We start from the raw sequence: 23,019 nt of genomic DNA on the forward strand, positions 1-23,019 counted from the left end.
GAGAGAGGGGGGAGACAGAGAGAGAGGGGGGAGACAGAGAGAGAGGGGGGGAGACAGAGAGAGAGGGGGGAGACAGAGAGAGAGGGGGGAGACAGAGAGAGAGGGGGGAGACAGAGAGAGAGGGGGGAGACAGAGAGAGAGGGGGGAGACAGAGAGAGGGGGGGGGAGACAGAGAGAGGGGGGGGAGACAGAGAGAGAGGGGGGAGACAGAGAGAGGGGGGGGAGACAGAGAGAGAGGGGGGAGACAGAGAGAGAGGGGGGGAGACAGAGAGAGGGGGGGGAGACAGAGAGAGAGGGGGGAGACAGAGAGAGGGGGGGGAGACAGAGAGAGAGGGGGGGGAGACAGAGAGAGAGGGGGGAGACAGAGAGAGAGGGGGGGAGACAGAGAGAGAGGGGGGAGACAGAGAGAGGGGGGGGAGACAGAGAGAGAGGGGGGGAGACAGAGAGAGAGGGGGGGGAGACAGAGAGAGAGGGGGGGAGACAGAGAGAGAGGGGGGGAGACAGAGAGAGAGGGGGGGAGACAGAGAGAGAGGGGGGGAGACAGAGAGAGAGAGGGGGGAGACAGAGAGAGAGAGGGGGGGAGACAGAGAGAGAGAGGGGGGGAGACAGAGAGAGAGAGGGGGGGAGACAGAGAGAGAGAGGGGGGGAGACAGAGAGAGAGAGGGGGGAGACAGAGAGAGAGGGGGGGAGACAGAGAGAGAGAGGGGGGGAGACAGAGAGAGAGAGGGGGGAGACAGAGAGAGAGGGGGGAGACAGAGAGAGAGGGGGGAGACAGAGAGAGAGAGGGGGGGAGACAGAGAGAGAGGGGGGGAGACAGAGAGAGAGGGGGGAGACAGAGAGAGAGGGGGGAGACAGAGAGAGAGGGGGGGAGACAGAGAGAGAGGGGGGGAGACAGAGAGAGAGGGGGGGAGACAGAGAGAGAGGGGGGAGACAGAGAGAGAGGGGGGAGACAGAGAGAGAGGGGGGGAGACAGAGAGAGAGGGGGGGAGACAGAGAGAGAGGGGGGAGACAGAGAGAGAGGGGGGGAGACAGAGAGAGAGGGGGGAGACAGAGAGAGAGGGGGGAGACAGAGAGAGAGGGGGGAGACAGAGAGAGAGGGGGGGAGACAGAGAGAGAGGGGGGGAGACAGAGAGAGAGGGGGGGAGACAGAGAGAGAGGGGGGAGACAGAGAGAGAGGGGGGAGACAGAGAGAGAGGGGGGGAGACAGAGAGAGAGGGGGGAGACAGAGAGAGAGGGGGGGAGACAGAGAGAGAGGGGGGAGACAGAGAGAGAGGGGGGGAGACAGAGAGAGAGGGGGGGAGACAGAGAGAGAGGGGGGAGACAGAGAGAGGGGGGAGACAGAGAGAGGGGGGGAGACAGAGAGAGGGGGGAGACAGAGAGAGGGGGGAGACAGAGAGAGGGGGGGAGACAGAGAGAGGGGGGAGACAGAGAGAGGGGGACAGGAGAGACAGAGAGAGGGGGGGAGACATAGAGAGGGGGGAGACATAGAGAGGGGGGAGACATAGAGGGGGGTAAGGGGGAGCATTAGTTTGAAGCACCAGGTTTTGAGACCTGAATATGCAAAAATATATTAACATCAAATTGTAGACAAAAGCCACCATTTACAGCATTATTCGCAGGGCCCTCCAAACGGGCCAAGAATTTGATGAACTACATTGCCAGCTAGACAGAAACTGGCACAATATCCTTGAGGAGGACATCCAATGACTTTGTTAATCACTGTCAAGCTGAGTAACTGCTTGGAAAAGGGGGCACAGATGGACCAATGCGTTACTGACTAGCTCAATTTGTGACAGCCTTACGAATAAAGCATCAAATTTGTATGAAATTTTAATCACTTATTTGTCTGTACATTTACCTCATATCTAGTGATTTTCATCCCATTCAGATAATTCCTTTGTGGTGCAATTTTTTTAGTGGTGCATTAACAAAATCTGCACATTTTCCTCAATATATCTGGCTTTCATGCTTTGATTTTGTATATGCTTTTCATCTATTTGCCAGATGTATGTAACAAAATTAAGAATTAAATATTTCTATAATCACTTTAATGTATGTCACCACAGCTATTTATGGAATACTATTATTTTCTAATGAATTCATTTTCGCCTCTCAGTAGTGTAATTATTTCATATATGCCACACAAGGTCATGTCTCTCACTTAATGGGAAAGACTAAGGCTGTGACAGGACTGGAGTAGGATATGTTGGGTGGATGTCTCACACAGTTCCTTCATCGGTGTCTCTCACAGATATACGACACATTGCCACACGGACCGTAGCCCTGTGGGATACCCTGATGAAAGACCTGCTCAATACACCCAAGTATCACATTCACTCCGGTACTGTGACTCTTTTCAGTACCAATATGCAGGAAGAAGAACATTTTGACACTGCCCATGACACTCCCGGATTAATGAACCGGAGTCCTTAGACCTCTCCACATTAAATTAGACCACAATACGACCCTCAACTACTCACCTACTGACAGTGCTCATTGCTTACAAAAATTATGGTAAACAGCATCAACAGAAATTCAAGATGTCTATATACAAGCACATGTACAATGGTAAACTGAAAAATAAGCTGTGGTTCTACAGAAACAAATTATTTTTCTACTATTTATTTCTCTTATTGAACATTTGGAAGGAATGTTAGGGCTTCGGATTCCTCAGACAAAGTCTTTAGACACTTCATTTCTGGAACAAGCAAGATTATAGAACTATAAAAGCAGTGTCTTTTGAAAGGTATTTTCCCACCATAATTGATGATCTGTCTTTTGAATGGTTCAATGTGGCCCACCTTGATTAACACACTTGGGTCAAACTCTTCAAAACACCAATTATTTGATGGATGTATTCTAATCTGTTTTCCTCTACGGTCTCTACCCTCTAAGTACCATGGACGTTACTCCCTGGTACCTTAATTTATGTCCTATCATAGTATACCTCCTCCCTGTCAGCTGTTTTCACGCATCTCTTCACCGATTCTGCACACAACCACCATATTTCTAATCTTTTCAGTCCACCTAATTTTCAACATCCTTCTACAGAACCACATCTCAAACATTTTGTTTCTCTCCTTTTTGGTTTCCCCCACAGTCCATGATCCACTATTACACGACACTCTGCTCCGGAAGTACATTCTCAGAAAATTCTCTCTCAGATTAAGGCTGACATTTGACATCAGCAGACTTTTCTTCACCAGGAATGCTGTCTTTGCCTGTGCTAATCTCTCTTCACATCATCTCTGCTTTGCCTGTCATGTTATTTTGCTTCCAGGCTACCTGTATTTCATGATTTTGTCTACTTTATGGTCCTCAATTTTTATCTCAAGTTTATTGCTTATTTCATTTCTTCTACTCCTTATTTACATTTTTCTTTCATTTAATTTTAATCATTGTTCTGAGCTCATTGAGCTGTTCATTCCATTCAATACATCTTAATTCTTCTTTACTTTCAATGATGGTAGCAATGCCATCAGTGTATCTTTCACTAATATCATTACAATCTGAATTTTAAACCCACTCTTTATCTTTCTCTGATTTTCATCACTGCTTCTTTGGCCTACACACACAACAGTAGGGGGCTCAAGACTGCATCCCTGCCTTACACACTGTTAATCGCAGCATTCTTTACACTCTCTCTCGTCTTATTTCTTCCTCTTGGTTCTTGTACATACTGTGTGCTAGCGAACCAGACAGTTCTCTGCAACTGCTAAAAATATATGGGAATCTGAGATATGACCTACTCTCCTTCTCTCCCTCTCTCTGTCCAATTTCTCTCCATCTCATTTCCATCTCCTCCTTTTCCTCTCTCAATTCATCTCCCCCCCCCCAATTCTTTCTTTTCACCTCCTCCTCCCCCCTCTCTGTAAGTCCATTTCCTCCCCCCCTCCTCCTCCTCCTCCTCCATACCCCCCCCCTCTTCCATCCTTCCCCTCCCTGTCTGATCCTGACCCTTGTGTATTGTTATCACGTATTCAGATTCCATAGTAGTACTCTAATCATAAACAAATAGGCCATACATACAATTTTCCTGTTTTCTGTAAAAACGAACTGTGATGAAGAAATCAAAACAGCACATTGTTGAGTATGAGTGAGAATATGTACGAGATAAACAATTCATCTAATGGTTTAAGTGCCCTACCACTGCAGTTAACACTAACTGCGAGAAAGAAAAGAAAGCCATACACCCTTTCACAGCAGAGCACACCACACCACAGCATTTTCTTTCTTGCAGTTTGCTTCACCAGAAAACCTGTGAATTGTTTACATCACTGTTTTAAAAAAATACAGTCTATGACCATTTGAATGTTTATTAGAGCATAGTGTAGAAATCCATCTTTCCCTATAACTTACTTCCATTTTCCTATGAATTTAGAATGTCTTGCACCAGTTCACACACTAACTCTCTTTATAGGTCACATTCTGTGTGACAACAGAAGGCAGGCTTAGAAAAACCATTTGCAAGTCACATCTGCCTCTTTGTCTTCCAGAAAGGTAAGATCACCAAACTGATCATTATCTAAAGTATTCTCATTTTTTTTCCATTTTTGTACTATTCTTTTCAGAAACTTGGATGCACGAGCCATTAAGCTAACTGTGCAATATCTGTCCTTGCTAACTTCAAACCACGTGGATGATTTTTTTTCTGAAAATGTGATGGTATGCTTCCAGATTTTTAGACTTGGCACACTAAACAACTAAGTCGCTTGGTTATTACTTCCAATGATTTCAGAAATTCCACAGGACTGTTATCTATTGATTCTGCCTTATGTAATTGCAAGTCTTTACAAGACTCATTTAACTCTTATTAATTCTCTATCCCCTGCGTGTTCCATATTGTCTCCCAGCTCTTTCTCAATCACATCATCAGACAATCCTCCCCCTCACAGAGACCATCAATCTACTCTTTCCACTTATCCACTCCCTCCTTTGCTCGCGATTGACTCTTAATGTCAGTTCCCTTGCTTCAAACTTCACCATAGGTTGTTTTAACTTCTCCGTATGCTGAATCATTTCCTCTGATGACCATTTCTGTTTCATCTTTGTTGATCCATTATGGACTGTAGGACAACAGCTGTTGGTAATTTATTGCATCAAGAAATTTCTGTTTCAGTTTTTTTTACATTTTTCCTTCAGCCTTTTAGCCTCCCTCTACTTTTTATTGATTTCATTCCTAAGTGAAATATTTCTGTATTACTGAATTTCCTTGAACATTTTTGTACTTTTTTTCATCAACCAATTGAAGTATTTGTTTGTCATTGAAGGTTTCTTCACAGTTCTCTTCTATGTACCTACCTCTGCCTATCCAACTTCTGTGACTGCCTTTACACATATCCATTCCTCTTTAACTCAACTGTCTACTCTAGTACTCAGTATGGCAGTATTTATAGTGCCAAGAACTTCAAATACATCTAATTGTTGCTCTGTACTTCAATATCCAACATCTTTGCACACTGATTCTTTAGGACAAATTGCTTAAACTTCAGTCTACTCTACATCATTACTAAATTGTGATTTCAATCTGCATTTGCTTCCGGAAATGCCTTACAATTAAATATCTGATTTCAGAATCTCTGTCTGGTCATGGCATCTTCTACTATCTCCACACCTTTTCTGAGTACACCACCTCCTTTTGTGGTTTCTATGCTATTACTGGCTACAATTTATTGCCAAACTTAATTCTGTCTTCCTCAGCCATCAATCCGACTACTGCAGCCACATTCTCCCACAGCTCCATTTCCTATTCCTGCCCATGCTACCGAATCATTTCAAATGCCCATGATAACTGGATTTCTATCTCCCTTAACATGTTTAATCACACATCCAATATCCTCATATTTTCTCTACCTCTTAATCTGCTGTTTCTGATGCCTGCCTGATACTTTAACCACCATTGTTTGGGGTTAGTTCACTGTCGATTCTGAAGAGAACAACCCTATCACTGTGCTGTTCATAGTATCTGACACAGTACCCTACCATTCTATTCAGAACTAACCCTACTCTTGTTTTATCATTTTCTGCTGCTGTTGATATTACCCTACATTCAACTGCCCAGAAATCATTATCTTCTTTCCATTTCACTTCACTGACCCCAGTACATTTAGATTGGCACTCTGCATTTCCCATTTCACATTTCATAGCTTCCGGACTGCATTTGAACTCCTGACATTCCACATTACGACTTATAGGATGTTTCTCTTTCATTGGTTTTTCATTTTTTTTTTTTCTCACAGTTATCTCTCCCTTGGCAGTCCACTCATGGAGATTCGAATGGGGGACCAATTAAAAATCTTTTACCAAAGTAGATATCATGATCACAGTTTTTTAGTTACAGGTCACGTGCCCTCTGGGTACACAACATATGTCCTTAATGCAGTGGTTTCATTGTTTTCTGCATCCTTATGCCATTGATTGCTGCTGATTCTTCTGCCTTTTACAAACAGTTTACCTTTCCAAGGGCAAGAGGTTGTCTAAACTCAGTCTGCTCCTTTGCCCTCTTCCACAAGGGCATTGGATCTTATGTGTACTGCCAATTTTATTAACATAATGAAACCTTGTCAAAAGTAATGTTCAGCCATTTAGCACAAAGCAGTAACATTTACGTATGTCCTCCTCATTCTTTTTATTATAAAGGCCAACACATCTAATAACAAGTGTGTCTCCCATTCTGACATTCCTTAATTACTTGTTTTGTTGAGCACAGTAAAATATGGGATATTTTAGAGAAACACAAAAATGAATTTATGAACTTACATGTTTGTCACTCCCTCAAAATACGAAGTATTATTTTTTCCATTTTTTTAACAAATAAACATTATTTCCAAAATTTTGTCCATTTACTATCCAATATTTTCCTCGTGACTACTAAATTTTCCAATCGAACTTACTGTCTAAAGAAAATTATAATTCTGCAGGAAACTCTCTTCTCATTTGGTTACGTGATATGAAATACATCACATGAAGTTGCCATTGCATGTCTCGTCATAATGAAACCTATTCTGAAATCTAAGATCTTTCTTCAGGCACAAAAACAAATTTAGCAAAGTAGCACTATTTCTGGATGACAATTTCACTGTGTAGAATTAAGGGGCTAACGACAGTGTCTCCTCAGTGACCATTCAGCAAACACTGCTGCACACAGGCCTCCATACGAAGTGCCTTGTTCATGCACCCATGACTGCTGTTCATTGGCAATGAAGGCTGGAATTTGCATGTCAATACAGCATTTGGAAGTACACTGAGCGGTGACAGGTGGCTTTTCAGATGAATCACGTTTTATGCTCCCTGAGATAGATGGTTGTTGGGATGTACAGTTTGGAACATATGACAGTATACACCCTGCAACAATGTTACAGACTGGGGAACAGTTTTCACGGCATTCCCTGGGTATCCCATCATTCTGGTATGTACAATGGATCAGCCCAAGTTGGGGACAGCGGTACGATGGTATCTACCAGCAGGACAATACAACATGTCATAGAGCTCGCAGTGTATATGTGCGGTTCATAGAGTGACAGGATGAGTTTACTGTACTCTGGCCACCAAACCCCCCCAGATTTAAACACGGTCAAGAATCTGTGGGATCGCCTCAATCGAGCTGTCCACGCCATGGATCCTCAAGGAAGGCAGCTGAGATGAGGTTTGTCTGCGGCATGGCCATAAAGACATGGAGGGATAGTATCCAAAAAGTGGATATTGAAAACAGACTGAATCTGTAAGGGTGCAAGACAAAATAACCTCACATTGGCTGAGATGATATGGAACAGGCTACCAAGAATAACTTGTGATTTAGAAATTATATACAGAACACCAACCCCCCCCCCCTCCCCCCAAACCTTTAGCCTTCCGCATCACCCACAGGTAACTCAATGTACAGTGTTGTACTGTCAACTAATATTGGAAATCTTACTGTGCAATTCTTACACTAAAAAATAAAATAAGTATTTTTATTTCAGGGTTTCAGAGCAAGACTGACGAGAGTGATCTGGCAGAAAAATTATTTTTCTTGGTGACTGTGTTATCCTATTAATTACTTGGTGTTAACTATAAAACAAAACAAAATAGGAATCTGGACAATTCATGACTAAGAGGGGTATTTCATCTCATTATGTAACATGGGATTCAAGCGTAAATCACACAAAGGGTAAATCGTTTCTATTTCTTCATGTCATAAGTAACTACCAATATTTATCATCTTTCAATCATAACTTATTGTTTACATTAATGTGACTGCTTAATTCTAAAAAAATTGACTAAATTAGACACTAATTATTAAAACTCATGTTATAACAAGACAATATAATAACCAAAACTAAAATTAATATATTATGTAACAATCTGTTTAATTGCAGAAGAAGATTATAGGCTTGCGATAGAGCTAGATATGCAGGCTACAAAAGCAATACTTAGAAAATAAAACAATGAGGTAGTAGAGAGAGTGCAGTTCAGACAGAGTGAGTTTAGCAAACAAGCAAGCAAGCAAGCACCCTGTTTATCACAGATGCCCCATCTTACCTTAGTAAAACTGGAATGCAATCGCCGAGCCTTGGTTAACGTTTTACTGGCGATATCCACTTTTTCTCTACCTTCGTCAACGTGATACTGAATCCTGTCAATTGTTGCATCCTAGATGCATTCACGCCAAGCCAGCGTGCCATAGTGTAGGATTTACAGGATGTGAAAGGTTGTACAGGGTATGGATTTGAAAGTGGATTTTGATAGAGGGTGTTGACCAGCAGGAAAGAAGTTAGTAAGCAAAATAGTGGTGACAAATAATTTTATTAAAAAAGTGCAGAGGAAAGAAGTTATCACACATCAAAAATTACATTCACATTAAGAGGAGAAGGAGTACAGTTAGGGACCAGACAAAGTATAAACAATTGATACACACACAGCACAGAAAATGACAGGCATAACCACCGAAACAGTTATTGTTAAATAGGTAGAAGATTATTTTGTCAGTAAAACCCAGAAAGAAGATGCTCATACACCGAAGTAGGTAGAATAAGATACACAACAGCAATAAATGCATATGAACAGTTACATACACCAGAACAAATAGTTTCAAGATTAAGAAAGGATATTTAATGCCAGAAGATTTTAAGTGGTTAAATGAAATGGAATTGGGAATAAAGACGGGGAAACGAAAAAAAAAAAGAAAGAAAAATTAGCTTTCAAAATATGTGTAATACAATATATAGTAATTCTAACTTACCCGCCTAGCTTTACTCTGGTACCTCAGCGCTTTCTTTGTGTCTTGTGTGGCTGTTTGGACATAGTCCACTGCATGTTCTACATGATATTCGATACGGTCTATCATTTCTCCCTAACATCAGACAGCCCAGCAACAAAAACAAACCAGAAAGGACAAAACACTTACCATTTGCCAGAAAAATTCACAGTATATATTTACCAAACACAAACATTTAAGTCACTATACATACAAAATTATATGAAACAGTCACTTTTTAACGGAAAACTTAATATGTTAAATGCATGACTTACTACATACATCCTACACAGGATTTTATCATCTATGGCCTCAAAATACATATTTTTGATAATAATACTACAATACACCTGAGAAACTGCAGTGAATCTATGCTAGGTATTAGCGAATAAATCACAGTAATCATGTTGCTAGAATGAAATGGATACAATGAACCCTTGCCTGACAAATTTTATGCCTTCAAGACAAATAAGCAGAAAACGGTCTTGTTTAAGTTTCTCAATGTTTGAAGTAATGTGATGGAATTCCCACCAGTCATTCTGCACACTAAGACATAAGTTGACTATAAATGTATCTTTGTAAAACTGGAATGTAATCCCCTGAGCCTTTCCCTTTTTACAGGCCTTTCTTGATTGAAAACATTCTTGGCAACTCATTTCTGGGTAAGTTTTTTGTTTATAGGGTTGTAGACTGTTTACTGCAATTTTTCACATAAACGCTTCTAGAAAGCGCTGTATAAATTTCATTACCGAGGCAGTTACACAGTGGTGGGAGAGAGGGGATTGGGGGGGGGGGGAAGAGGCTATTTAAAACAGCCTGTGAAAGTAATTCTTACTCGAGTTCATACATATTAACTGCTATGTTACTGCTGCACTCCAATCCCATTTCCCTTACTTGCAGATTTTCAGCGATAACTATATTAATTTTACAACCTGATTATACAGCATGAACCAATCCAAGGCTTCAACTTTTAACAGGCTTTGTCCCACCATTACCGAAGTACACAGAGGGTTTTCCACAATGGTGTGGGATCAACATCCTCAAATAAATGGATATGTGGGGAGTTTTTATTGTACCTAGGCTCAGTGGCATTACGAAGACAGTATTAACTTTGAACTCTCAATCAAAACTTTGAACTCTCAATCACATCCGCTCACAAGCACCACTGAATCATGGAATGTGAAGTGAGGCAGGGGACGGGAGGGGGGGGGGGGGGGGGGGGGACGGTAGACCCTTCATACAGAAAAGCCTGTGACATGTTGGAATTTTGAACTGGTCTGTGAACCATTCGCAGTCAGTGCAATTATTCGCACAATGTTCATGAGAGGATTGCATCCAGATCTAAAACCCAGTATAATCAACACAGTATATACTATGCACAGAAGAGTACCACTCTGTTGACTGTAATCTTACGGAGTATACCACAGTCCAAAACAAAGTCTGAGGCCAAAACACACAGTTTGGTATTATCACAGTGGATAAGCAATCACAAAACAGTCACGATGCAAGATAACTCATAATCACAAAATTTTGAACGTGAGAACAATAAAACAACATTTCACAAAGCAGTACCTCTGAAACAATTTCACTGAACAACAAATTAGTCACTTTCTTCCAAATAACCTTCATAAAATGATCACCATTTCATAACACTTGCTGTTGTGTGTGGCATAGGCTAGATGAAGTTACAAACATATCAGTGTCTCACTATTAAACTCTCAGCAACTTATGGTGGTTGACTAGAATGTGTGGTACTGTCATCAATCTTTCATGCATTGTTTGTGATGGTTCCAGTGATATTTTACATTGCTCCATCCCATGGATCTCACGTTTGGGTTATACTTTAAAATTGGTGATGTCAGGCAGTTAATATTTAAGCCCATTGGATGCTAATATTTAAATATTGGTTGCCAGTTACGGTCTTCATGAAGATATAAACTGAAGACAGCTATATTCAAGTCCATGATCATATTTGGCATTTTATTCATGTCCACCTTTATTGCACATTATCACATAATTCATAATATGACTGGTTTTGGTTTACCGTCACTATCAGATCTGTCAAAAACAAAATGGACGAACAACTAATGTAACAATAATAGGTTTAATTCATAGAAAATAAGAGTCGACACAAAAAAATTAAGACTACATAATAAGGATAACATGGCTGACTGCCACAACATTCTACAATGAGTATTCTGATATGGGTATCTATGTCAAATGTTTTGCGCAAGTATTTACATGATCAAGTGCTAGCAGCTAATTGACGGTATTCTATACTTATGCAAACACGACCTATAGCCGGTAGTGCATTAGTGATGAGGTAACCCAAGTACCCTGCATCACAGATTCAGTAATTTCAAATAGGATATTGATCATCATTAATTAAGTGGTTTCAAATGCCTGAAGTGTGCATCACATTGTATCATGCATCAGGTTTTACTGTTCATTTATATCTACATCGATACTCCGCAAGGCATGAGATGGTACATGGCGGAGTGTATCCTGTGTCACTACTAGTCATTTCCTTTCTTGTACCACTCTCAAATAGAGCAAGGGAAAATATGCCTCTGTATTATGCCTAATTTCTTGTATCTTATCTTCGTGGTCCTTAAGCGCAATGTCTATTGGCAGCAAAAGAATCTTTCAGCAGTCAGCTTCAAATGCTATTTCTCTAAATTTTCTCAGTATGTTGCAGCCCGCCTCTGAATTGCTTCGATGTCTTCCTTCAGTCAAACCTGGTACAGATCCCTAATTCTCCCAGTAAACTAAGGTTGACACTGTCTTCTCTACCACAGTTCTCACACACACTCATTTCAACTCAAACAGTTTTGCCACGTTACCCCCAGATATTCAAATAACTTTATGTGCCAAGCTGGACACTAGTAATACTGCATCCGAACATTACAGGTTTTTATCTTCCTACCCCACTGACATTAATTTACATTTTTCCATATTTAGGGATAGCTGCCATTCATCCAACCAACTGGAAATTTTGTCTATGTTGTCTTTTATCTTCCTACAGTCACTCAAATTCAACACCTTATTGTACACCATGGCATTGTCGGCAAACAACCGCAGACTGCTGCTCACCCCGTCTGCCAAATCATTTATGTATTTGGAGAACAGCCTGGGGCACTCCTGACGATACTCTTATCTCTGTTCTGCTCGATAGAAAGTGTGCATCATACTGGGTTCTATGACTTAAAAAGTATTCAAGCCACTCACATATCTGCAAACTTTCCATATGCTCATACCTTCAATGAACATTGTAACAAATGCTTTCTGGAAATCTAGAAATATGGAATCTGCCTGTTGCTCTTCATCCATAATTCACAGTATAAGGACAAGTTGAGTTTCGCACAAGTGATGCTTTGTAAAACCATGCTGACTTATGGACATACACCTCTCACTCTCAAGAAAATTTATTATGTTCGAACTGAGAACTTGTTCCAGGATTCTGCAGCAAATAGAAGTTAGGGATATTGGTCTGCAATTCTGCGGGTCTGTTCTTTTAACCTCCTTATATACTGGAGTCACCTGCGCCTTTTTCAGTTGCTTCGGACTTCGTGCTGAATGGGCCAAAGTCATATTACTCTTTGTAAACTGAACTGGGATTCCATCCTGACGTGATGATTTATTTACCTTCAAATCTTTCAGCTGTTTCTCTACACCAGCAGTGCTTATTACTGTGTTGTCCATACGGGAGTCCTTCTGATGGTCGAATGGCCATGTTTGTACAACTCTAATGTGTGAATGATTTCTTGAATGTGAAATTTAAAACTTTGGCTTTCATTTTGCTATCTTCAGCTGCCATACCAGACTGATCAACAAGGGACAGAATGGAAGACTTAGTTCTGCTTAATGATTTTACATAAGACCAGAATTTCCTTGGGTTCTTTTGCTAAGGTGTGATGGTGGTAGTTGTATACTTCGGGCACAGATCGTCTCATATGCCCAAGTCTATACTGACATTCACTTGTTCTCATTTGTGCATTCCCTTCTGAACCGAGTTACAACAATTCCCATTGTGTGTGGGCTGCCGAGCTAGCTGATCAAGAAAGCTTTCAGAAAACATGTTCAAAAGCATTTTGCATGACTGTCTATGTATCCCCACAATGATTCCATAGACATTCCAGTCTATACTCTGTGGGTTAAAGTCACGTCCAACTAGTTTTGCATGATCTGGGCATTCATGCACAACTGAACTTAGTATTTCTTTGAAAATCTCTGGAATTGTCACAGCAGACTCGGGTGGCCGATAAAAACATCCAACAATTAACTTTGTTTCAACAACACCTGTTATATGTGACCAGGTAACTTCACTGTCCCACACAATTTCGACCTCACTAGAGCCAATGTATTTGTCAACTGCACTAAACACTCCCCCTCCTACGGTATCTCATCTGTCTTTCTGATATATTTTCTACCTAAAGTTCGGCCATCTCTTGGTCCCAGGAATAATTTGAGCATGAGGATTTTTGTTGAGGGCAGTAAATTCAAGAACTTTATTGCAAATACTTCAACAGTTTACTGATAAAATTATGACAGTCTGAGTGTCTTTATTCTGAACAACATTTGACTTCCCTTGCTGCGTATCGACTGGCCAGTGATCATCATAGCACCTCGCACTACTGCCTAGCCTGAAAGTCCTCATGCATACTCCACAAGTACTCCGCTACCAGAGAAGCTGCTTCCTTTGTGTAGTGCATCTCAGACCTATCAAAGGGAGTCCAACAAATCCCCGCATGATAATGCAGGTCTAGAAATCTGCAGCCGAGACTGTCACAGAGTCAACAAAGCCTTTGGTTGAGACCCTCCACTCAGTTCCAAACGAAAGGACCCTGATAAACTTTGGGAATGACGCTGCAAATTGTGAGCTCTGCTTGCACCCTGCACATGAGGTGAGCAGTTTTAACCAACTCCGCCAGCCACCTCTACGAGCTAAGGATCACCTCAGAACCCATGCGAAAGACACTGTTGGTGACAACACAAGCCAAAACTTGCAGACTATTGTTCCCTGCATGCTCAATAGTAGCAGTCTAGGCCACCTCCACATGTTTGATGAGGCCCCTCAGTAGACACATGAAGTGCACATTGGCTTTTTTTCCAGCACTTAAGACTACCTGGCTAAGGGGCCCCCTAACGAGCCTAACATTGGAGCTCCCAATAACTAGTAAGCCCCTTTCCCTGTGAGTCTGCTTGGGCCTTGCTGAAGGAGTGGCCACATGTCAACTCACAAGGTGAATGGGCGAGGCCAGGTGGCCTGCCTCCACAATGGCCCTCCACTTCAAGTGACGTGAATGCATTACCACCCGCCACTCACCCTGCTGTGAGGATGAATTGACTGTGGCTTGTGCACCAGGAGGTGCCTCGGAAGCAGAGCCCATGGGCAAAACAAGCAACATCTGAGGTGCCTCATGCAATGCACCACATTCTCCACCATCGCTATACCTTGAGGCTGCTGCCTGAAGGCGACTGACCATAGCCAAAAGTGCATTCAGATGTTTGCGAACTGCGGCCAGCTTCTACAGACTGAATGAATTTACACTGTTCAATGCACACTTGAGGTAAGCAGAACTATTTTAATTAATGATTATGAATATTCTATTTTAAACTACTGAATCTGTAATCAAATCCAGCCAAACACGCATATCATCTATTCACGATTTCATCTGTGGAGTATTTTTAATATACCTGATAATAGCAGTACACGAAAACCAGTGAATTCTAGAGCAATGTGCAATAAAGATGGGTAATTACAAAAAGCAAACTGAAATCATCTCAGTTTGAACCTTATATCCCACATATAAAGTTTTGAAGAGAGAATATCAGGTGTGGTTGGGTTACATTTATTGAAGCACTTTCATGTAATGGTGAGTAGTTGCAAATATGATCCATGGGTGCAAAAAAAAAAAACTAACTTTCTGCAGTTTGCAAGACTGCCTGCCTGTGATGTTTCCAGAATTTACAATCCACACAATACTGAGCACCATTCACATAAAGGTGCAACTGTGGTTTGCCTGTTTATGTAACACATTGCCAGTCCTTCATTGTTTAATTTAACTGAACATTGTGGTCAGCCATAGTAGTTACGGCTCTGTTGTATTATACTCTGAACAAAACACTCATGTGATGAAAGTTTCCTCATATGTCCATTCTGAAATAAGATGACAGCAACTGGCGTTAACATCTTACAGCAGTAACAAGCACAAAGGCAATAGTTTTGAACCATAAGCTGCAACAATTTGGCACGCAAACCCATAAAGACAAATTTTTAGCTTCAATATGTATGTGAATGTCTTGCACAATGGAATATTCCCAATACTTTTGCTTCAGAAGGACAGTACTCAGTGATAAATACATGAAAAAGGGTATTGACTTCAATGGATGACCTTTGAAACATCCACAGCCAATCATATTGTTTGTAACTCTATCCCGCTCTTGTGTTACAGAAGGCACACAGAGAGATACCTCCATTCTTAATGATGAAGAACATTTCATATACAATCAGCATCCACTCAAACTTGTCAGATGCCACATATATATGGATGAAGTTACTTGTCTCCAACATTCAAGTGACTAATTCTGTTTTCAGTGAAGCTATTTGCCAGGAAATGAATCAATGTAAAGAGAAACTTCTTAAATTTGAAGGACATGTATCAGGAAGATACATATTAAGCAACAATTTGAATCAAGACGAAGAAAAATGAACTTGATCTAAGTTTTGTGAACAAATACATTGAAACTACACTGTTAATCGCAAACATACAGTTATATTCAAGACTTAGATTCTGTGAACATGCTATTAACAAAAAATTTAAATTTTTTCGGCATACATATACATAGTTCCACACAAAATATTTATCTTGGAAATGTTCTGAAGGTACATACTGCAATTGTCACTGAAATTTAAGCAACAAAGGCAAAAATTAAGTTATTCTAAAACATTCACACCACAAATACTCTTACAGGGAAACTATAATTTAGCAGTGCACACAATTGCCTCCATCTTTTTTAGATAAACCGAAAAACACATTGTTACAAAAATTAGAGACCACAATCTTTTTCATCATGCTGTTACTGCTGCAGCTGCCACAAAGCTCCTATCAAATTTCTGATTCAGTATTTAATAATTTCCACATTTATTGAGTATGAAATTTATTATGAAGTAACTTCTTTCATAACGTTGTTTTTGCCAAAGCATGAGTTGTTACACCACTGTGAAGGTCCAGGAGTGGAGTCCATGGGGGATGTGGCGGCGGCTCTAGGGCCGAAGAGCTAGGTGCATGCGCAGGGGAGGGGACGCAGCAGGACAGTGGTCCGGCTGGAGTAACAGATCTCAACCAGAAAAAAGTAATCTAGGAATGTAGAAGAATGAGGTAGCACATTTAGATCAAGTGCCTACAATATCAAAAGATGTAATGTACAAGTTGCAGCAGCAGCAGCAGCAGCAGCAGCAGCAGCAGCAGCAGTGGTGGCGGCAACGTTATAATGTTAAATATATCTTTCAGAATGTATATGTAAGTCTCAAAGTAGAGAATGAAAGTGGAAGTAAATTATAAATAATTGTTATCTTTTGTTCATCGTTCCATGGGTGGAATCTGAGCTGTGATAATGCAAATATAATGTCCCATTGGGATCTGAGAAAACTAGCTTGCCTTTTGAAAATAAAATAAATATAACCTTTTATAGTGTTTCTTTACCTAACTAACTAATATATTTGGCACTTATTATTGCTGAAATACATACAAATGTTTCAGTGCTTTGTGGATTCTATATCACAGAATTATTCACATGAGAAAGTCTACCAATGGAGAAAATTTGTAAATGTTGTTTCGCACAGAATGAAATTTATTAAACTGATATTAACAGATATGTATTTTACAATTTTTTGAGCAATATAAAATTGATGGAAACAATATTGGCCAATACACACCTGGCTTTCCACTAACATTGCCATGTCCATGAACATGTCATGCAGTTCCCTAATGGAGTTTTCTAATTTAATGATGTCTGCATGCCTTGCTTCTATGTCTGCTAGGGTCTGTTTGGCTTGCTGAGTCTCCATTATTATCTGCAATATGTTTTGAGAAAGTTCTATTAATTTAACAGTCTTACAATCTGCTCCATATTTTAATGATGTTTTGTGTAGGGGGAGGGAGTGGGGAGAGGGTGGGGGAGAGAGAGAGAGAGAGAGAGAGAGAGAGAGAGAGAGAGAGAGAGAGAGAGAGAGAGGGGGGGGGGGGGGGGAAGAAGAAAAGTCTTGCTAAAACAACTCTTGTGAAGTCAGTACAGAAAATGATCTGTGATGAGAATTTATCTATGTTCCAAGAAACACAGAGAATATCATTGTAAAACTCAGAGATTTTGTTTTCAGTTGATGTTGAAAAAACTTCGTAACTAGATGCTGTGAGGAAAGGAAACTACTGCAAGGGTATTACACAACCCTTCATGGCAATATGTATCAAATACACGCATTGTGCAAAAAGTACAGGTAGAGAGTGGAAGATGTGGATGTATTTCGGTGCAATGGTGGCATGGCACAAATAAGGGTTGAAATAATGTTTTTAAACTTAAGGATCTTCCAGAATTTACTGTGCCAAAAACAGGAACTGTATGCATTCTGTTTACTTGCCATTTCAAAGGTACTAGAAGAAAAACAGTAATTTAATGAACCAAATTCACATGGATTACAACTTATTTTACATTCCCAAGGGATGTTGTTATGTCACACATTTTCACCGCAACCACCCACCCACCGCAACCACCTATCGCATTAATGGGCTTCTAACACTTACAGGAAAAAGCTAAAGAAATGAACACACTGTAAAACGTGGGAAGTGACCCCTCTATAAAAAAGCATAAAAGAAAACATTAAAAGCACTATAAAAAAAGGAGGTCTGTCAGTGACGAGAGAGAAATCTACTGCAGATGCTAGTCCATCAGTCCCAATCTCTACTTCCTCTTCCACTGCTGCTGGACCATTTCTTTGATTGTTAATAGTTGTTTCTTCCATTGCATCCTTGGACATCCCCTTGGGCGTTTTCCAGCAGGTTGGCAATGGAGGACTTGGTAAGGGAGGGATCTATCTGTTTGAAAGATGTGACCAAACCACTGCAGCCTGTTGTGCCCTAATATTTCGCCAATGTGTGGCTTTCTGAACCACCGGTACAGGTCTTCTTTTGTTCTTTGCTCCCATTTACCTTCCATGGTGCCGTAAGATGGGTCCATAGATCTTTCGATGTATCTTCCTCTCGAAGGGCCACGTTTCTGATGTCACCCAGGTTTCACAACCAAATAAAAGAACCTGCCATACCAGTGTCATTTACATATGGACATTATTCTTCTTCTGCGATATCAGTTGTGGCTTGAATAAATTGCTCAGACCGTGTGACTGATATTTATTAATCATTCATGCACCTATCTCATCACTTCATTTATCCTCATCCATAACCGGCCCAGTTTTCTTCATACTGCTGATAAATCAGGAAGTATCAGTACATACTTGCTCCAAGGTGTCGCCAAGAATCACAATCTCCTCAGCAACTGGCAGGACTGTCTCTGTCCCCTACCATCTCCAGTTCTCTGATACTATCAGTGTTATGGCTTACTTTTTGCAAGGCCAAGTTGAATATTATTGGCACCAATGGATCTCCTTGAGTGTAGCAAGTTGCAATTAATCTTATCTATTTTGATGAGATGTGAATGGCTCTGAGCACTATGGGACTTAACATCTGAGGTAATCAGTCCCTTAGAACTTAGAACTACTAAAACCTAACTAACCTGAGGACATCACACATATCCATGCCCGAGGCAGGATTTGAACCTGCGACCGAAGCGGTCGCGCGGTTCCAGACTGAAGCGCCTAGAACCGCTTGGCGACACTGGCCGGTGACGAGATGTCAAATTCCTACAATATTTTCCATACCATAGAATGGTCAAAGCTTTCATAAGCTTGTCAAAAATCAATGAATATGAGGTGTAATTCCCAATAAAACTCTAAAAAGTTTTGTATCAGCTGCCTCAAGGCAAATTGGGGTCACGAGTCTACCATCCAGGGACAAAACCACACTGATTGTGGCCTACAATTCCTTCAGTCAATGATTTCATGTTGTTTACCAGCAGATTTGCAAAGACTTTATAAGCAGTTTCAAGTAATGAAACACCTCGGTAGTTGGGTATTTGTGTAGCACCACCCTTGTTGAAGAGGGGGGGGGGGACACGTAACTGCTCCCTTCCATTCTTCAGGAGTTATTTCTTAACAGCTTCGAAGCATCCATCGATGTGTCACGTCCCTAGCTGATCATCTCAGCTGTGACACCACTACCTCCTGGAGCCTTACTGTTCTTGAGGGCCTTTAGCGCATCATTGATTTCTATCTCTCATGGTTCAGGGACTTTCACTCTATCAAACTAGGCCTTCATCTGTGTTGTCATCACTGTTGGCAAGCGACGATTTTTAGTTCTCAAACTATTTTTTTAAAATGTGTTTGTCTGCTCTAGTGGTGATATCACTACCCCAGTTTCATCCATTAAAACCAGTGTATGTTGTTGGTAGGTACTTCTGGCACAATCCTGAAGCCCTGAAAAAGGATTCTTTGACTGCTATCAACAGACTTTTGTTGTTCCCGTTTCTTCTTCCATATGAGCTGACCCATGTTATGCCTCCCCTCATAAGAAGCTATCCTTGCATCTTCTTAAAGTTGTTCTAGCCATTTTAGTCTCTTAGGTGACCTGGTCTCTACAAATTCCAAACATTCTTCTTCAAACAAAGTTTTACTTCTGTGTCTTCAATGTGAAACAAGTTCTTCAATCGCATTCGCTAACACTGCATTTCTTAACACCAATAATGCATCAGCCACGTTGTATCCTCCAATGCTGTCGGATATTTTGCAATTTTACCTCTTTAGCACTGTCTCACTTCTAAATCTTTCGATTTATCCTTTTCAAAGTGGACCATCCTTTCAACTTTACTTTGCCATTTGGTGGACAGTTTCAGACATAGTTTGACTACCACCAAAAAATGATCGGACTTCGTATCTGCCCCACGGAAGGTTCATACATGTTCAACACATTCATCATGTCCTTGGTTAACTATCACATGGTTGATCTGGTTTATTGTACTTCCCTCTAGGGATATCCAGGTAACCTTACCTTACTATGGTCAAGATGGCCTAAGTTGACCCCAATAGCTCAAAGTGCTATTGCCAGCTTTCAACTGTGAACCACTAATGGCAGCAGGTGAAAACAGTAGCTGTCTACAGAGCTGTGACAACACTGAGGCACTGCCATAGACACATTTACAAAATCGCATGAAGTTACTGGTTGTGGTAGGCCCACAAAGCTGCCATTCTCAGCTCCCTCCGATTTGTCTGAGATCACCTTACACTGACTGAACTACACTTTATGGGGAAGTCTGAATTTCTAATGATTATTCTCCTTGTTTCGGCAAAGCTAATCAGCCTGATCTCATTCTCACTACTTGTTTTGTGGCTGCGATCAGGGCCAATTATGTATGATACTCGTCTTCTCTTCCCACTTGAAACAACTTCTTGCACTTAAAAAACAAAAACTAATGCAATTAACATAGACTTTCTTAAAAATTAGGTAGTTACTATCTGGGACCAAGTCTGGATTTAATTAATTTGTCAGTTGGGTGAATGACAGCAGAACGAAAAATTAACTAGACAAGAAGCTAGAACAAACTTCAGGAAAAATAATAAAAGGGGAAAACAGGAAACGAACTAGTGTTACCAAACAAAACATTGGTAATTTGACAATCAATTTAATTTCTTGAAGAAATAAAAGTTGTCTCAAATATGTATCAGAACAAAACAGATTTTATCAATTTATTAGATCAAAGTAACAATTTAGCTGTACTATTCTTTATGTATGTACAAACATCATGTTATTTAAATGATGAATATATTTCAAAACAAAGAAACCTTCGAATTCATGGGCTTCACAAGTTAAATAAATTTGATATCTGTGAAATGGCAGTTCAGACACCTACCCCTTGTGTGAACACAGCTGGGTTTCCTTGCTCTAACATATCTTCCAGCTCCTCATTTGTTGTTGATCTGCCAGCTACACAAAAATAACTGGAATCAATAAAGACACATGCACAAAAAACAGTGTTACAAATACAAAAAAATCCAATGAAAAGTTAACTGTACACATCCACTAAGCTTTTTATTGTGTCGTAGCTGCTAGCAGAAACCTACTTTCTTCTCACAAGCAAAGCATCCCAGAACAAACGATTAAATCGGGATATAAATAAATTCAAAATATGGGGATGTGTCTGTTCTGCTACCCATTAAGTTACTTTACATGCAAGTTTCTACATTTTCAGACAGTCAATGTTTGAAGATTAATGAATCTAAGAACTACAGCAGCCCAAATCATTGAACACACCATCGTAACCAGTACGTTCATAAAATCATAAATGACACATCATTCGGAAAAAATGTTTAACATTTGCTTGAAACAATGTCTCCTATCACATAAATACTTACAGAAGTCATATTTCTTAAAATAGAAGTAGCCGCCTCCCCACACACTCTTCCCCCCTATAACAGATTTGCTGTCTTGCTATATTCTCTTTCCTTGTTCATCATCAAATGGCAAATAGAGTGTCAATGTAGTAACAAAAAACACAATAGAACTGAACAGTGTGAACATGCTCTACGAGAGCAACACATTGACACGTTACATTGCTTTCAATGTTTCCACACTTTGGTAGCCCATTGTCAGACGTCACAGTGCTCATATTACCTCACTTTTTGTCACAAACTGTTCTGTTCTACAGAGTTATAATCACTTTATTAAACCTCCACATTTGCTATTTGATGACTAACACAGGAAAATGGTACAATGACACAGCAAATTCTATTGTGAGAAATACAACTCTGATCTACTGACATTTATTTCTTCAAGCAAAAATTTGTTGATGACCAAATAACATAGCTTTTATGTCTCTAGTGAGTCTGCTGGTTATAATTGTTGCTTACATGATATTGTTTTTCCATTGAATCAGGCTGCTATATGCTTGAGATTTGTTAACCTTCAAACACAAATTGCCCACAAATGAAGAATTCTGCAGATAAAAAATTTATATGTAATAGAACAGACATCTCCATATTTTAAAATCATTTTTATTCATGTTTAGTTGTCTGAGTTAGGTACTTCCCTCGTCTGTAGATATATGAGAAGACTCTTCCAATTTATTTGTTTTATGTATCTTACATGAGAGCTACACTTATGTGACAAAATTTTGATTGCTCCTGACTGTGTATTGTTCACTGTATTAGAAATCTCTCACACAGGAATTGTCTGCAGTCATCTTCCAGGTTATTAATCACTGTTACAAGAACCTCACCTGATCAAAATAGTATGACTAAAGACTTTTTCTTTTTTTATGAAAAATCTTATTTTATACTTTTTTATTTAACACATTCTGCAGAGATCAATGAATAACTAAAACCATATTTTACTGAAGACACAAGTTATTTCAGTTGACTATTTCAATTTTAGTATCAAAATATTCATTACGGTACTTAGACTTGCCAAATAAGAGCCGTACCTTTTGGCTGCTAAGTGATGTTAGCAATGAAGTGCAGAACTCATTCCATTATGTAAATACTCCCATATCTCTCAGAAAATCCAAATCAATGGCAAATATTACATGTCTGAGATGAATGTATAGTTATTCTCAATGCTAGAAGGATACAATATTGATAGCGTTCTAAGGAAGAATGGAAAGTGCAATTTAGAACAAGACTG

The 23,019-nt window shown here is 40.2% G+C and overlaps 1 protein-coding gene across 4 annotated transcripts in view; it reads right to left on the bottom strand.

Annotated features, from left to right (window-relative positions):
* Nucleotides 1-23,019, bottom strand: part of LOC126178373 (syntaxin-1A) — a 378,467-nt gene that overhangs the window by 81,756 nt on the left and 273,692 nt on the right. For 3 of the 4 annotated variants that reach the window (XM_049924529.1, XM_049924526.1, XM_049924527.1), the window contains 3 exons: nt 21,251-21,324; nt 17,175-17,312; nt 9,221-9,331 (listed from right to left, as the gene is read on the bottom strand). In XM_049924529.1, the coding sequence (XP_049780486.1) occupies nt 9,221-9,331; nt 17,175-17,312; nt 21,251-21,324 (323 nt within the window). Of the gene's footprint in view, nt 1-8,520; nt 8,632-9,220; nt 9,332-17,174; nt 17,313-21,250; nt 21,325-23,019 lie in introns of all 4 variants that reach the window. The other variant, XM_049924528.1, reaches the window with a different exon arrangement.

Source organism: Schistocerca cancellata, chromosome 1 (genome assembly GCF_023864275.1).
Source record: "Schistocerca cancellata isolate TAMUIC-IGC-003103 chromosome 1, iqSchCanc2.1, whole genome shotgun sequence".
Lineage (NCBI taxonomy): Eukaryota > Metazoa > Arthropoda > Insecta > Orthoptera > Acrididae > Schistocerca > Schistocerca cancellata.